Genomic DNA, 15,822 nt, shown 5'->3' with positions numbered 1-15,822 from the left:
TGCAACTGATTGACAGCACCACAAAGCCAATTAATTGTGTACATATAGGATTTCAGGGAATGTTAGGATGAGTAGAATTGTTTTAAATGAACTGAAACAAATTTAGTACTGCAAAACAAAATCTCTCTACCTTAATAAAATGATGTTTGATATTAAAAGTTAATATGGGTTTTTTTAATGAGCTTTAATTATCTACTATATTTTTAATATATTTTTTAAATTATTAGGTTAATCTAAAGAGACAATATAATGACCAGCATTCAGAATTGAGAGGTCTTTTACCTGGTCGTCAATGGTATGAAATTCAAGCATACAGGGCATTAAACCAGGCCCTGGGTAGGTAAGTGGAGTGAAATTTAATGTAATATTACTATAATATTATCTGTGATCAAGGCTATATGTAGATCTAGTCTTGCTACTTTACTCCTTATAATAAATTTGATAGAATTTTATTTCACTAGAACCCTGGGAACTGGTATATGTTCAATGATAGATGTCACAAGTGAAAATTGAAAAGAATGGAATGAATGAAACTCAAAAATAAAAGTCAAAATTGCTAAAGTTTAAAGAAAATTTTTGATTGGTCAAACAAATGCCACTCAAAGGTGCTCAGTAAATGTTTATAGAGGCTTACCTTCAAACAATAAAAATTTATCTATGATTATCAGAACTCAGATGGTGATTTTATGGGTAAAAAACAAACCATTCAAGATGGTTAAAACAAACCATGCTTGTGACACTAAAGAATTAACACCAACAATAAAATTTAATTATGATACTCCTTTTTCTAAGGTTTTGTACTTTGTGGAAGTAGTTTTTAAATCAATGTTTTATATCATAATTTCATATTATATGATACAAATGTTTAATTTATAAACACTACAATTAGATTTTTAATCTAATTTAATATTTTATATTCTCTATGAAATTTTAGTTAGTTTAACCATTTAACAATTTTTCCTTTGAGGCTGTAAGGCATTCCAATAACTCAAATAAAAGAACATAGGTTAAGAGTAAAATCATGAAAACGACCATTTGACATATTTTCAGTTCAGTCAGAAGACCCACAGCTAACCAGTATCTGACCAATTCAAAATTTAGATTTTCCTCCTGTATTTTGTTCACTCACATTAGCCCATTTACACATAAGCAGACCAGATTGCATTTGAATTCAGATTTACATATAGCTGATGACATAGAACTGCAATAGCTGGATATAAATCCCAGAACACATCACCTGCTTTCCTCCCCATCATTTGAGATTGGTATTCTGTAGGTGTTTCTCCTCAAACTGAATGAGTCAGTTTTATGGTTCATCTAATATGGTTAAGCTGTTGCCCTTCTCTGCCTAGAAATTCCATTGGTGCTTGGCATCAAGTTGCACTGCAAATTGTTCTTAAAGCATTTCATCTGCTTACTTTGTCTCTCCCTGTTAATTGGCCTGTTTTGTTTTGTTTCCTTTGAGTTTTAATATTTAGCAAATAGTTTTTAGGGGAGCCTAAATATACATTTAAAATTATTGACTTAGTTACACTGTGCTTCACTTCAGGAAAATAAATATTCTTACCTCGGTTGATTATTTTTCCTTTTCATATAAGCAATGTCTTGAATTTCAAGAAACCATTTGAAGCCAAAGTAGTCATGTATCACACAACGACATTTCAGTCAATGATGGACAGCTTATGAACCCATAAGATTATAGTGGAGCTTTCCTGTAAGAAATGGAATAATACATGGTTCAGGAGGAATTTTTTTTTTCTCTGATGGGAGCTATATCTGCGGGGCTTGACAATCGATTCCCTCATACTCACAGCACCTCAGTTTAGAACACATAGATTATATCCGAGTCAGTCAGCCACTAACCTGTTTCAGCATGGGGGAGCCTGTTTCTCCATCGCTACACATTCAGAGGGCATTATAGCCCTCTCAGATCTAGCCTGATGGTCTTCAGAGTATATTGCTATAAATACTTTGTTGAGGACCTAAGATCCTGTACAAGGACACAGGTCCGCAAGAACTATCTTCACAAGAATTAAGTGCCACTGCCACTTTAGTAAAAGCTTTCTGTGGTAGTGTAGAGCCAGCCTATCCCTGTACTTTGGAAATATTTTCAGGTTGTAATAATGTAAAGTATTTCTTCCATCATTTCAATGCCAGAGAGAGCCCTTTCTGCCAGACAGGGTCAATGGAACCAAAAACAAATTTTCAAAGTCAAAATATTGAGTTCACATTTCTACACCCTCTCCATGTTAAAAATCCTCTTTTTTTATGAATACCAAAAGTTCCCAATCTGACCACCGCTCCAACATGCAATAGCCAAAACCACATTGCCATGCCATTCCCTTGTGTTTCTTTATCTCTCCATCTTGATTTCCTGTTCCTACTGAGCCTCAGGCCACTTTTCACGCCTTCCTGACTGTCACAAACTGTCATGCTGATCTAGTCCTTACCCAGCCAGTTTCTCCTTGATATTTCTTATCAGTCCAGCCTACATCCCTGTGCATGGAGCAGCATTGACAGCTTTGCTGTGTTCTTTCTGACCCTGTCACAACGAAGCAGGGGTAGGGCTTGTGGGACAGTGTTTATAAAGTCTACAGTGGTGTACAGTAGTGTCCGAGGCCTTCTCACCACTCACTGACTCACCGAGAGCAACTCCCAATCCTACAAGCTCATTCATGATAAGTGTCATATAGGTGTATCATTTTTGGTCTTTTATACCATATTTTTACTGTACTGTACCTTTTCTATGTTTAGATATACAAATACTTAACCATTTTTTCACAATTGCCTATAGTACTCAGTACGATAACATGCTGTATAGGTTTGTAGTCTAGGAGCGACAGGCTATAACATACAGCCAAGTTCGTGGAAATGCAGTCTTTGATGTTCACACGATGACAACATCACCTAATGACACATTTCTCAGAACATATCCTTGTCATTAAGTGACTCATGACTGTATGTTTGTATCTTACTTTTTGAGAACTAAAGTTCTCACCATTAAACGTAATCTCACTATTAAACATACCATATCCTTTCATCACTCTCTGCCTTGGCATACAAGCTACCATAAAATTCATTTGGCAAGCTTACCAATCAAAACCTAGTTGAAAATTATGTCCTTTATGAAGGACATGATTTTTTTTTCTTCTCCAACTAGAATTATTGACTCCCTAGGATACCTATAGCATTTTATACATTATCCCTATCATGGCATATATCTCATTGTATTATAATAGCCTGTTTATATCTCTGTTGCATTCTCAGCAACCAACTATGTCTCAGCTTGGGGTATAGGGGCTCAATTAATGCTTGTTGAATTAGTAAAAATGCCAGGTTCACTGCTTTTCCCACTGTACCATATTGGCCCGATCGCTTCTAGAACTTCAAAACACATTTTTCTAGAATTTCATAAAAAGCATGTGTTTGTAATACTGATGTATAATAGTATTAGTATTATAATAATAATAGTATTAGTATTATAATATAGTATTAGTAGTTTTAGTATTTTATTAATTAAAAAATGGGTAGCCCAACTGTCATCGTACTGATTTTCAGTCAACAAGTAACAACTTACAAAGAAACATATTCCATTTAAAAATCAAGTGAATTGTTTTATATCATTTGATAAAACACTCATGTATGGATTGACATAAAAGATGCTATACTCAGGCAGTCTTCTTATAAGGGATATGTCTAGAGACTCTAAAGTAAAAAGAAACAAATTGAGTTTTAAAACATGTTATCTTTTTTTTTTTAAAGCTCACATGGGAATATTAGAGTATTTGAAATAATATTAGTCTATGAAATATAATAGTAGCTTTCGGGAATGTACCGTGGTTTTGTGACTGCACTGAGTTTCTTAACAGGTTTACTTTACTAAAAGTATAATCTTTGTCTCAAGTGGGCATAATTCATTTGAGCAAGGCAGTATGAAAACAATGGAAAAATGAAAAGGTGAAACCTTTTTCTCTGAACTGCTTTGTTAACTTCAATGCCTTTCTGCCATAGGACACTTTAAACAAAGATCATAACGTAATCAAAATAGAGAAGCATCTGAACTTCCTGTTGATTTTCAACACTGTTCTATAATATTGGCAATATCCATCTTCCCATTCTGCCCACTTTTATGGTCTGATGCCTTAGAACCTATGGATTACTTGAAAATTATATCAAGAAAGAATGTCGTATAAAATTTAGATTTTTCAATGTCTCTGTGGAAAAATTGAACATTTACGTTAATCTGTACCCCCGTTTAAAATCCCATGAGGGTAAAGGAATAAAAATGTCAAACCTACAAAATTAAAAAGAATGGGAGAGGGGACAACAACAGATGAGATGTCAACAAATTTTGAACACTGGAAAACAGATGAATGATTGAATGACTTAGCAGGCTAGAGAAAGCTGAAATTTAAATCTACAGTCGTAAAAGCTCACAAGATCCTCCAGATTCAGGCATGGAAAATCTTAGGAATTGGGAGCACTCTAAAGTTTCAGTTAAAGTAGAGTTGCACCTAAAAACAGCGTCAAAATACAATGATGCAGAAACTAACAGATCTGAATAGGGAAATAGACAAATATACAACTACAGTTGTGGGTATAGACTTGAAGGTAACTCTCAGTAATAGATAGAAGTAGTAGACAAAACCAATAAAGATATAGAAGAGTTAAATAATGTTATTAAACAACTGCATTGAATTGACATTATAGAGCACCCAACAGTAACAATAAACATCTTTTCAAGTGTACAAGGGACTTTTACCAATATAGACCATATCCCAGGTGATAAACTTAAAAATTCTTTAAGCTTCAGAAATCATTGTGTGTTTCTCTAACCATAACGGAATTAATCATTTAAACTAGAAATCAATAACAGAAATCTAATAGAAAAATGTTCAAATACTTAAACGTTAATATACTTTTAAATAATTCATAGTAGAACAGGAAAATTAGAACATGTTTTGAACGAATAAATGAAAATCAACGTATCAAAATTCATGGGCTGCGACTATAGCAGTACTCAGTGGGAAATTTATAACATCATTGAATACTTACTTTTTAAAAAAGAAAGGTTTCAAATCAATAATCTAAGCTTCCACCTTAAGCTAGAAAAAGAAGAGCAAAATAAATGTAGGCAAACAGAAAAAAGGAATTAATAAAGATGAGAGTATAAATCAATGAAATTGAAAACAAAACAAAAAAAATGAAGTCAATGGAACTAAAAAAATCAATTTTAAAAGGATCAATAAAATCAGCAAACCTATAGGTAAATTAACAAGAAACAAAAAGAGAAACCACAAATTACCAATATCTGGAATGAAAGACATGATATTACTGTATATACCACAGTCTTTAAAAGGATAATATGGAAAAACTATATATACATACATTCAACAACTTAGATGAAATGGACTAATTCCCAAAAACCCACAAACTACCAAACTCAATGAAATATTCCTGAATAGCCCTCTATCTACTAAAGAAATGTGATTCATACTTTAAAGCCCTCTGAAAAAAATCTCCACCAGAGGAGCTCACTAGCAAATATTACTCAATAGGCAAGGAGAAATAACACCAATTCTATATGATCTCTTCTAGAAAGTTCACAGTAGCCCTAAATCATGGTGAAAGCCAGTAACATGCCAACCACAGGAGGGGCTGGATCTTATTCTTGGAGAATTGTTATGGAACCTGTCTGGTGGTTCCCTGGAAGACACCATTCACAAGGCTGTCTTTATTTGACTTGACTTAAAGCTTACTCAGGCCATTGCTTCATGAGACAATGAATGAAATTGGGGCAAATAATAGGCTAACTAAAAAGCTTAAAGGGAAAAACTAGGAAATGAGATGTCCATAGGGGGCTTTAAATTTTCTGACATGTTCCTGGGACTTTAATGGGCCACACGTGTGTAGGACTGTGCACATAACCAAAGAGATGCTCGTGCTCAGGAAAGACCTTAGAAGACCTTAAAATCCCCAACAGAAAAGTAGAAAACTGAATCCAGCAACTTACTAAAAGGATTATACACCGTGACCAAGTGGATTTATCCCAGGAATGCAGGGTTGGTCAACAGCCAACCAATTTAGTTGCTTCAACTAAAATTAATCACACCCTATTCAAATAAAATACAAAAACCACATGATCTCAAGATGAGGAAAAAATATTTGACGATATCCAACACATTTTCATGATAAAACACTCAACGAAGTAGGAATAGAAGTGTATATATAGTTACTTAACCCTAAAGGGCATCTGTGACAAACCTATAGTTACACTTAACAGTGAAAGACTGAATAATTTCCCCTAAGTTTGAGAGCAAAATAAGAATATCCTCTCTGACCACTCGTATTCAGTGTTGTATTGGAGGTTATAAGCAATTAGGAAAGAAAAAAATAAGCATATTGTAAAAAATGCAAAATTATCTTTAAATTTGCAAATCGTATGATAATCTACATAGAAATCTTAAGGAATTTATAAAAATAGTGATAGAGCTAATAAACAAGTTCAGCAAGATTACAGGATGCATATTCAGTAAACAAAACTCAATTGCATCTTTGTACCCTAGGAATGAACTGTCTAAAAATGAAATTAAGAAAATTCCATTTATAATAACATCAAAAAGAATAAGATACTTAGGAATAACTTTAACAAAAAAAAAAAAAAAAAATGCAAGACTTATACACTGAAAGCTGTGGAACATTGTTGAAAGAAACTTCTAAATGAAGTATTCCATGATGATGGATTGGAAGACTTGTTAATATAGAAATACTCTCCCAAATTGATCTACAGATTCAATGCATTCCCAACCAAAGTCCCAGCTGGATTTTTTGCAGAGATTGAGAAGTAGATCCCAAAATTCATATGGAAATTGAAAGAGACCCAGAATATCCACAAAAATCTTGAAAAAGAACAAAATTGGATAACTGACAATTTTCAATTTCAAACTTACTGCAAAGGTACAATAATCAAGATTGTTATTTACTGCATAATATAGACATATAAAACAAGGGATACAATTGAAGATCCAGAAACAAACCCATACGTTGACAGTGAATTGATTTTTGACAAAAGTGCCAGGACAGTTCAATGGGGAAAGAATAGTCTTTTTTACATATGATACTGGGATAACTGGATAGCCCATACAAAAGAATGAAGTTAGACCCTACCTCATGTCCACACCATATACAAAAGTGAATACAAAATGCATCAAAGACTAACAAGTTGTAAATCTTCCTGACCTTGGATTAGGCAATGATTTCTTAAACCTGACATCAGAAGCACAAGCAGCTTTTTAAAAATTACATAAATTGGACTTTGTCAAAGTTAAAACTTTTGTTCTTTAAAGGACAATTAAGAAATGGAAACAACTCATATGGGAGAAAATATTTGCAAGTCATGTATCTGAAAAGGGTCTACTGTCCAGAATATATAAAGAACTTTAGAATTAAAAAATAAAAAGACAAATGATGCAATTTTTAAATGTTTGAATAAACATTTCTCCAGAAAGATACACAAGTGGCTAGTATGCACATCAAAAAATGCTTAACATTATTAGTCATACGGAAATTTAAATTAAAACCACAATGAAATACCACTTCACATCTCCTAGGGTACATATAATGAAAAGATGGACAATAACAGGTGTTGGTGAGGAAATGGAGAAATTGGAAATCTCATACATAACTAATGGCAGTGTAAAATTGTGTGACAGCTTTGGAAAAAAGTGGTAGTTCCTCAAAGTTAAACATGGATTTTCCATACAATCCAACAATTCCACTCCCAGGTATATATCCGAGAGAATGAAAAACATGTACACACACAAAATGTGTACACAAATGTTCATAATAGCATTATTCATAATCATCAAAAGGTGGAAACAACCCAAATGCCCATTAACTTATAAATGGATCAACAAATTGCGGTATATCCAGATAGTGGAATATTATTCAGCCATAAAAAAGAATGAAGTACTGATGCACAATGCAAGTAACCTTGAAAACATGCTAAATGAAAGAAGCTAGACACAAAATGCCATATATTGTATGATTCTGGTTATAGAAAATGTCCAAAATAGGCAAATTTATAGAGACAGAAAGTAGATTAGTGGTCACCAGGGATTAGAGAGAATAATTGGGGTAACTGAAAGTGACTAATAATGAGCTTGGGTTTCTTTTTGATGAGATAAAAATGTTCCGTAATAGATAATGGTATAGGTTGTACAACCTTGTAAATGTACTAAAAATTTCTGAATTGTACTCTTACTTTTTAAAAATTATTTTTTAATATAAAATTGTTAGCAAATCAAATCCAATAATCTATAAAATGAATAGTGCACCATGACCATGTGTGATTATCCCAGGAATGAAAGGCTGGCTGAATATTCAAATTTTTGCCAGTGTCATCCACCAGTCTAAAGAAGAAAAACTGCTTGAGCATATCAACTGGTGCATATCAAATTTATTTATAAAATTAAACATTCATGATAAAACTCATTAAACTAGAATAAAATCGACAACTAATATAATATATAAGGTAAAAGATAATCTATGTGGCTAAGGAAGGTTTTGGAAAATATTTTCTCTTTTTTTGACTTTCAAAATAGAGTGCATATAACATTTTGGGCTGTAAGTTATCAGTAGCTGACAGAAGTAGGAGAGTTTTTATACACTTTGAGTAGTTTCTATAACCTTGTTCATCATAACGACTTTGATTAAAGGAATATATAACTGACACATCATTGATTTCCTCAGTCTTCTGTCTGTCCCACTAGAAATTTAGATTTTATTTTCAAAATTATACCTACTTTATTTTCTCCTTATTTTGCATAGGTGTATTCGACACAAAAATGATTGGGGAGCTCTTATTCTAGTGGATGATCGTTTCAGGAGCAATCCAAGTCGATATATATCTGGTAAGATTCTCAACTGGGCTTCGAGAAAGAATTGATAACAATCTTTGTTATTTCATGACTTCCATTTTTAAAGACAAAGAGTTGGACAGAGAATTTAAATTATTAGATCAAACATGTATAATTCATTTTGACCAGAAATCTAGCCTTTTAATGCTTATATGTTTACCAAAAAATCCTTATAGAGGAGAATCTGGTGAGTTACCAAAATAGTATTAATCAATTAGGATCCTCCAATTTCATAGAATGTGGGATTTGACTCAGTAACATAGTAATAATTTATCATTGTCAGAGAAAATGCTGTTGTATAGAAATGAATTTTCTAAGAAATATTAAGTTTTTACATTTAAGCACACAAACACATCTCCTTTGGCTGTTTAGGATTCTTTATTCTTTCATTCTGGGATATGTTGAGGTTTGTTGTTGGTTGGTTGGTTTAGAAAAGCTTCAGTTATTATAGAGTTTATGTCAGAGTTAGTATTTTCTAAAAGGAAAACACCATTGCATGCTGCAAAATCAAATAGATGGTCATTTTTCCCTCAATCAAATGAAGGCATATTATGTACCTATTCAGATGGTTCCCAACTTACACTGGTTTGACTTAGGATTTTTCAACTTTACAATGGTACAAGTGATACACTTTCAGTAGAAACTGTACTTTGAATTTTGAATTTTTATCTTTTCATGGGATAGTGATATGTGGCAGGGTACTATCTAGTGATACTGGGCATTATATAATAGGCTTCATGTTAACTGATTTTACACAACTCTTAGCTAATGTAAGTGTTCTGAGCACGTTTGAGGTATTAGGCTAGGTTAAGCTATGATATTCGGTAGGTTAGGTGTGTGCAAATTCATTTTCAACTTAGGATATTTTCAACTTATGGTGGGTTTATTGAGACATAACCCCATCATAAGTTGAGGAGCCTTTGTAATTTTTATTCAGCAATACCGTGTTTCCCCGAAAATAAGACATAGCTGGACCATCAGCTCTAATGCGTTTTTTGGAACAAAAATTAATATAAGACCCAGTCTTATTTTAATACAATATAAGACTGGGTCTTAGATAATATAATATAATATTGTATTTTCGTCTTATTTTCGGGAAACATGGTAACATGGTCCCTTCAAAGTCAACACCAGGAATCCATCAGTTATTAAAAAACTGTTGGACATATTTGCATCTTTATTATTATATTTAATGCTGAAAAGTTCATACTATAATGAAGAAATGCTAAATTTTAAATTTGTTTCAGATTAGCTGTCTATGGGTATGGACTATACTTTTTCCATTTCAGAGCCTAATTATTATATTTGGTTTGATATTAACACGTATCCACCTGGATTAAAGTAACAAAGGCTTCTTCATTTGTCTTCTTCCCTTTGTATGTAAAGCCAGCCATCGTATGTAAGTCAAGACATAACTAAAAGCAAAATGTTAAGTGCTTATGTTTAGTCAGCAGGTGGAGCTCAGATTCTTTTAAGTCTCAAAAGCAAACTGATATTTTACACTGAAAAGGCTTTCTTTGATTACAAAAAGGTTAAAATGAAAGAGGTATAATTATAGTACTAAACTTTTTCAATTTAGGAAAATTTTGTATTTTTACTTGGTATAATTATTTTCTCCTTTTAGAAAAGAAAACCAAAGCACTTAAAAGGAAATGCTTATTTAATTTTGTTTTCTTATTTTAAAATCTAGAACTTAAACTTTTACATTATAGTTCAGTTTTGTTGAGATATTTTTATTTTTTCTGAGACTCAAAGAGTGAAATCTTTCCTTATCTAAGCATACTAACTCCTTGTGATGATTCAGTTTTAAATCAATTTGCATAAAAATAGGGGGAAAACTCCACTGAGGGAAAAAAACTAAAGGAATGTTTTTAAAATGGAATTTCAAGTTGCTTGAAGTCCTATCTTTTCTTTCCCTAATCTTAAAATACCATAGTGATTTTTTTTAACTACTCCAAAAGATGATAGTTTAGTAACATCAATAGAGAACATTTATTTTCTAAAAATTCAAATACCTGTTTTAATTTCATTCTGAAGTGAATCATACTGTAAATATATTGTATTCGATATGGTTCAATTTTGTGCAGTTTTCATGTCACAGGTCAAATCTTGTCCCTTACTACTTGATTATTTGTGTATTAAAAAATAATTATTTAATATTTACATGTGACATGATTTGCCCATAAAACAGTGTTATTCTTTTTACACACTCTCCCCCAGAAAAGTTTAAGAAATATTTAGAATTAAAGGAAAAGAGGAGCAAAAAAGAACCTATGAGACTGGAATCTTGAATTTTTGCAAAAGGTATCAAATTTAGAAAGTCGGAATGGAAGATTGTGTTCTTTACAAATTCTAGTTTCCCTACAATTAAAAGGAAGGCACTTTTTGTGGGGAATTATATTGGAATTGAATTGGCCTTATTCCCCAGTTATTTTAAACTGACGAATAATATATTTCCCCCTCCTCACTCTTCTCCCACTGCCTTTTCCCTCCCTTCAGTTGACAATCGCTGCATATAAAGAGAAATGTTAGTGATACATGAGCATATTGTACATATGAAGGTCAAAAACAGGAAAAACACTGAGAACCATTCTATATACTCTAAATTCAAGTAGATTACTTCATGAGAAAAATTATCTAAGTTTTTTCTTAATATATAATATCTTAGTAATTAAAAATCAGCATTTCTTTCTGGATTTACTTTTTCCTTAGGACTTTCTAAATGGATACGGCAGCAGATTCAGCACCATTCAACCTTTGAAAGTGCACTGGAGTCCTTGGCTGAGTTTTCCAAAAAGCACCAAAAGGTCACTAATGTATTCAAAAAGGATGGAAAGTCTGTACAGGACAATGAGTTTACACTTGAAGTGGCCTGTTTGAAGGACAATGCCTCAACTTATTTATTAGAAGCAGCAAGTCATCCATCACCAGAAAGTCCTAGGGATGATGAAGCAAAAATGTGTGTCCAAGAACTAGAGTGTCCTAAAATGATAACTGAAAGTTCTTCTCTACCAAGTGACATCACCTCCAGAAAGGATAAAGGTATGAAAAGTTCTGTCCATTTACATTTGCTAGAGAAGTATTGCATTGTATTTAGTGAAATGATATTGTTATAGATTAATTTCCTTAAATATATTGGTTTGTAATACAAAGTGTTACCATAAATTAATGAAATAGTATATAGTGTATTGATTGGAATGGTAACAAACTCTTGTCAGGAGACCTGAGTATATTTTTTGGTTTTCTACTAACAAGCTTTGCCACTAACTAGCAGGTCATTTAACTTTTTTGAGTCTTAATAGAAAAAGAATTATCTGTTGCCTATCGCTCCAGGTTGGGTTGTGAAGATCTAACAACATGACCAATATCACAGCGTTATAAAGTACTAAACAAATGGTAGATGTATTTTAAAAATTGGTCTAATTTATAGATTTTTTTACATGAATTTCTTAGGTTAGGGAAGTAAAAGTCATTTGTTCTAAATGATAAAAAATATTTTAAAATATATTAAAATATAATGGTCTATATCAAGGATTGGCAAACTGGCCTATGGACCAAATTTGGCCTATTGTCTGATTTTTGCAAAGTTAAATGGGACACACTCAACGCCCATTTATTTCCATATTGTATATAACAGCAGACTTGACTAGTTCTATTATTATACTAGAAGACCATAATTGAGTAGTTGAGATAGATACAATAGACCCACAAAACCTAAAATATTTAATGTCTGGCCTCTTATTGACAAAGTTTGTGGTTTATATCATTGGAAGTTATTTCAATTGTTTTAATTAATATATGATAATAGTTTAATGTACCCATTTAAAAATATTTTATAATATATGCTTCTATCCTAAATAAACGTCATAGTGAATTCAGGGCCATTATACTGGTAATCAGGAAACGTAGGTTCTAGTTCGGGTCTAATTAACCAGTTTTACATCTTAGTCTTTCTGGTTGTCAGTCTCCCTAAGGGAATTAATCTAGATCAGTTTCTTTTTAATCATTTGTTGGTGGATTTTCAAGGCAAATTTTTACAGCCTGTTCCCTCCTTTACTCAGCCATCTTCCTCTTTACTTCTCCTTTTCTCATTCCTGAGATCCTTGGCGTCAAATTTGATAATTTATCAGACAGTATTTTAACTTGGGTTGGGAATCACTGGAGACCTAAGATTCCTTTCAGAATTAACATTTTGTGTTTTACCTTCTAAGATGAAAATCCTGCTACTACTGGTTGTGGGCTCAAAATTATGTATCCTATATAGTTGTAGTATTTCTAACAAAAATCATTTTAATAGAACAATTGTTATGTTAGGTGCAGAAAGTTAACAATCTTCAATTTTTGTATTCATAGATGATCCAGTATTATTGGAAGAATCTGCCCAGGCAGTGAAAGCAGAAAAAGTTGTGATATCCAGATCCACAAGCCCAACCTTTAACAAACAAACGAAGAGAATTAGCTGGTCTAGCTTTAATTCTTTGGGACAGCAGCTTACTAGTAAAATTCTGACAACACCACCTAAATTTAGGTCATCAGAGGACTGTGCCTCTAGTTCTTCCACTTTCAAAACAGAAAAGGGATGTAAAACGGATTTGCCACTCCCAGATAAATTTGAGTCCTCGTCTCTGAGCATAAACACATCACTTGGACCATGCACTCAGTCAGAAACCACTATTTCATCAATAAATATTGATGCTGCTCTTCTTGAAAAAGATCATTCCAAACAGCTGCTCGGCTGTGAAGAAACCCTGGATCCAGGCATTGAATTGTCTCTAGTAAGTGAAGAAACTAAACTTTCCACTCCAAATAGAGATTGTGAAACAGAAGCAGAAGATGACTCTATCTACTTCACACCTGAACTTTATGACCCTGTAGATACAAATGAAGAAAAAAATGAACTAGTTGAAACTGACAGAGATAATAGATTGGCTAATAATTCAAATTGTGTCCTAGCTGAAGATCTTTTTGAAGTTAGGACTATGAATGGAATAGATTCAGTCGGGGAAATGGAAGCTGAGGATTGCACAGATGCCAAATTGAATACAGTCATGCATATTAAAGACAGTAAAGTTGATGACATTGGTAGTAATGTAAAAAACAACTTGTATAAATGAATTGGAACTGGGGGAAACTCGTGAAATGGATATAAAGAACTTTGAACGGTCTTCTTCAAAAAATAAAGGTCTGTTCCCTGGTGTTAGATAATAATACTTAACTGTCAAGCTATAAAAATATGTCATTGTGGTTATATTAAACCATCATAAATGATAATTTATACATTGGATAAGTGGTGTCATTTTTTAAAAATTTGAAGTATATTTTCCACTTTAATTCATTATCATTAGAGTTTTTAAATGTTCAGAAATGTAAGTTTTACCATCCTTGAGTTTTGATAGTGATTCATACAAAATATTTTTCTCCAACAAGTCTTCCTTAGCTAAATGCAATTTAAAATCAATCAACTACACAAAGATGTGTAGTTGTCTAAGGCACTTTAAATTTTACGTAAATATTTGTATTTTGTAGCATTCTTCATCCACTTGTTTTCGTACTGATACATAAACATTAATAGCTGTCTAATTCAGGCACACCTTAGCCATGTTTCACTATAGATTTTACCTCAAATTGATCTGAGATTTTTTTTTTAGAAATCTAAGTGTTCTTGAAAAGTTTATTCCTGTATTAAACTGCCTACTTATAAGTAATTAAGAATTAAGGAAGAAAACTGCATGCATTCTTAATTGAAGTTGTTTTACATTTGTTTGATAAACCAAAATCAAGCATATTTTAACACTTTGTATGCGGGCATTTCCCTGCCAAATCGCGTCATAATGCGGGGCTTTTTTGACATTTTCTCGCCAAAATTAGACTTTCCGTAAAATATTCATATCTTTCAATCTATTTGATATTTTTCTATGAAACTTTCAGTGTTTTAGTTTAAAAAGAGGTCTCTATTTATTTACTTTGCAAAATTTTTGCCGGTTCCAACTAGAGGCGATATGACGAGTTTACTCGTTTCCCACAAACAATGTGAAGCAAACTTCTGTAAAGTTATAAAATGCCAAATGAAGGACTCCAAATTTTCAAGTCTGATTATTTAGCTTCATCATCATTGTGGGGATAAAGTGACATGTTCTAGCATAAAGGCTTTAATTTTGCAACTGTTAAGATAGAAAACTTTATATGTAAATTTGATAAGTAAATGCAAACATGTAACTATAGTTGAAAAATGTTTCTTTAAAGCTCAGTAAGCCTTTCTGTAAATTTTGACTTTGTTCATGTTTTTGTGAATGAAGCTATACTTCAGGTCAAAAATGGTTATAAAAGATGGTCTTCTGTGATGTCGTTCCAAAACTGCATTCACTGATTTTTTTCTAAGAAACATGCTATTTCTATGGACATTGAGGCTTCTTGTGAGTGATTTGAATTGAAATTTTATGAGCTGTTCTAGTTGTGGATGTGGTATTCTTTTCAAGTCAAAATTCCCAGCAGTCAAGTTTCTTTTATATTCATTTGGGTAAATGAATTATATATGGATATGTTTACTTTTATTTTGATGGTGTTTAGGTTGAATACAGTTTAACTGTCTCTGTAGCACTGGATGTTACATCTCTAAACATAGTTTAAAGAAATTTAAATTGATAATTTACAAGTTAAAGAATTCATCTATAAATTGGGTGGAATTCGATCCTAACTAGAATCATATAATTTTTTAGTTGATCAGTTAGTAATAGGTTACAAAACACTAGATTAGAAAGTAATTTCTAAATTGTTTTGAAAGGGTGTAGCCATTTCTCCTCTCTGCTATAGCTCTTAATTCACAGGTAAAGGGAGTGGGGTAATAAAAGAATACCAGGTAGAAGACAAGCGACTTGGGCTCTATTCCTGGCTCTGCCACTCATTT

The 15,822-nt window shown here is 32.5% G+C and overlaps 1 protein-coding gene across 1 annotated transcript in view; it reads left to right on the top strand.

The window, feature by feature from the left end:
• BRIP1 (BRCA1 interacting DNA helicase 1) overlaps nucleotides 1-14,249 on the top strand; it is a 153,051-nt gene extending 138,802 nt beyond the window's left edge. Inside the window, 5 exon segments of the mRNA XM_019732469.3 lie at nucleotides 228-340; nucleotides 8,830-8,912; nucleotides 11,631-11,960; nucleotides 13,272-14,011; nucleotides 14,013-14,249. Coding sequence (XP_019588028.3) covers nucleotides 228-340; nucleotides 8,830-8,912; nucleotides 11,631-11,960; nucleotides 13,272-14,011; nucleotides 14,013-14,123 — 1,377 coding nt within the window. The 3' untranslated portion in view covers nucleotides 14,124-14,249.
• Nucleotides 14,250-15,822: the final 1,573 nt, after the last annotated feature.

Source organism: Rhinolophus sinicus, chromosome 12, assembly GCF_057876585.1.
Source record: "Rhinolophus sinicus isolate RSI-liver-muscle chromosome 12, RSI-T2T, whole genome shotgun sequence".
NCBI classification, from domain to species: Eukaryota; Metazoa; Chordata; class Mammalia; order Chiroptera; family Rhinolophidae; genus Rhinolophus; species Rhinolophus sinicus.
This window is presented reverse-complemented; position numbering and strand designations above follow the sequence as displayed.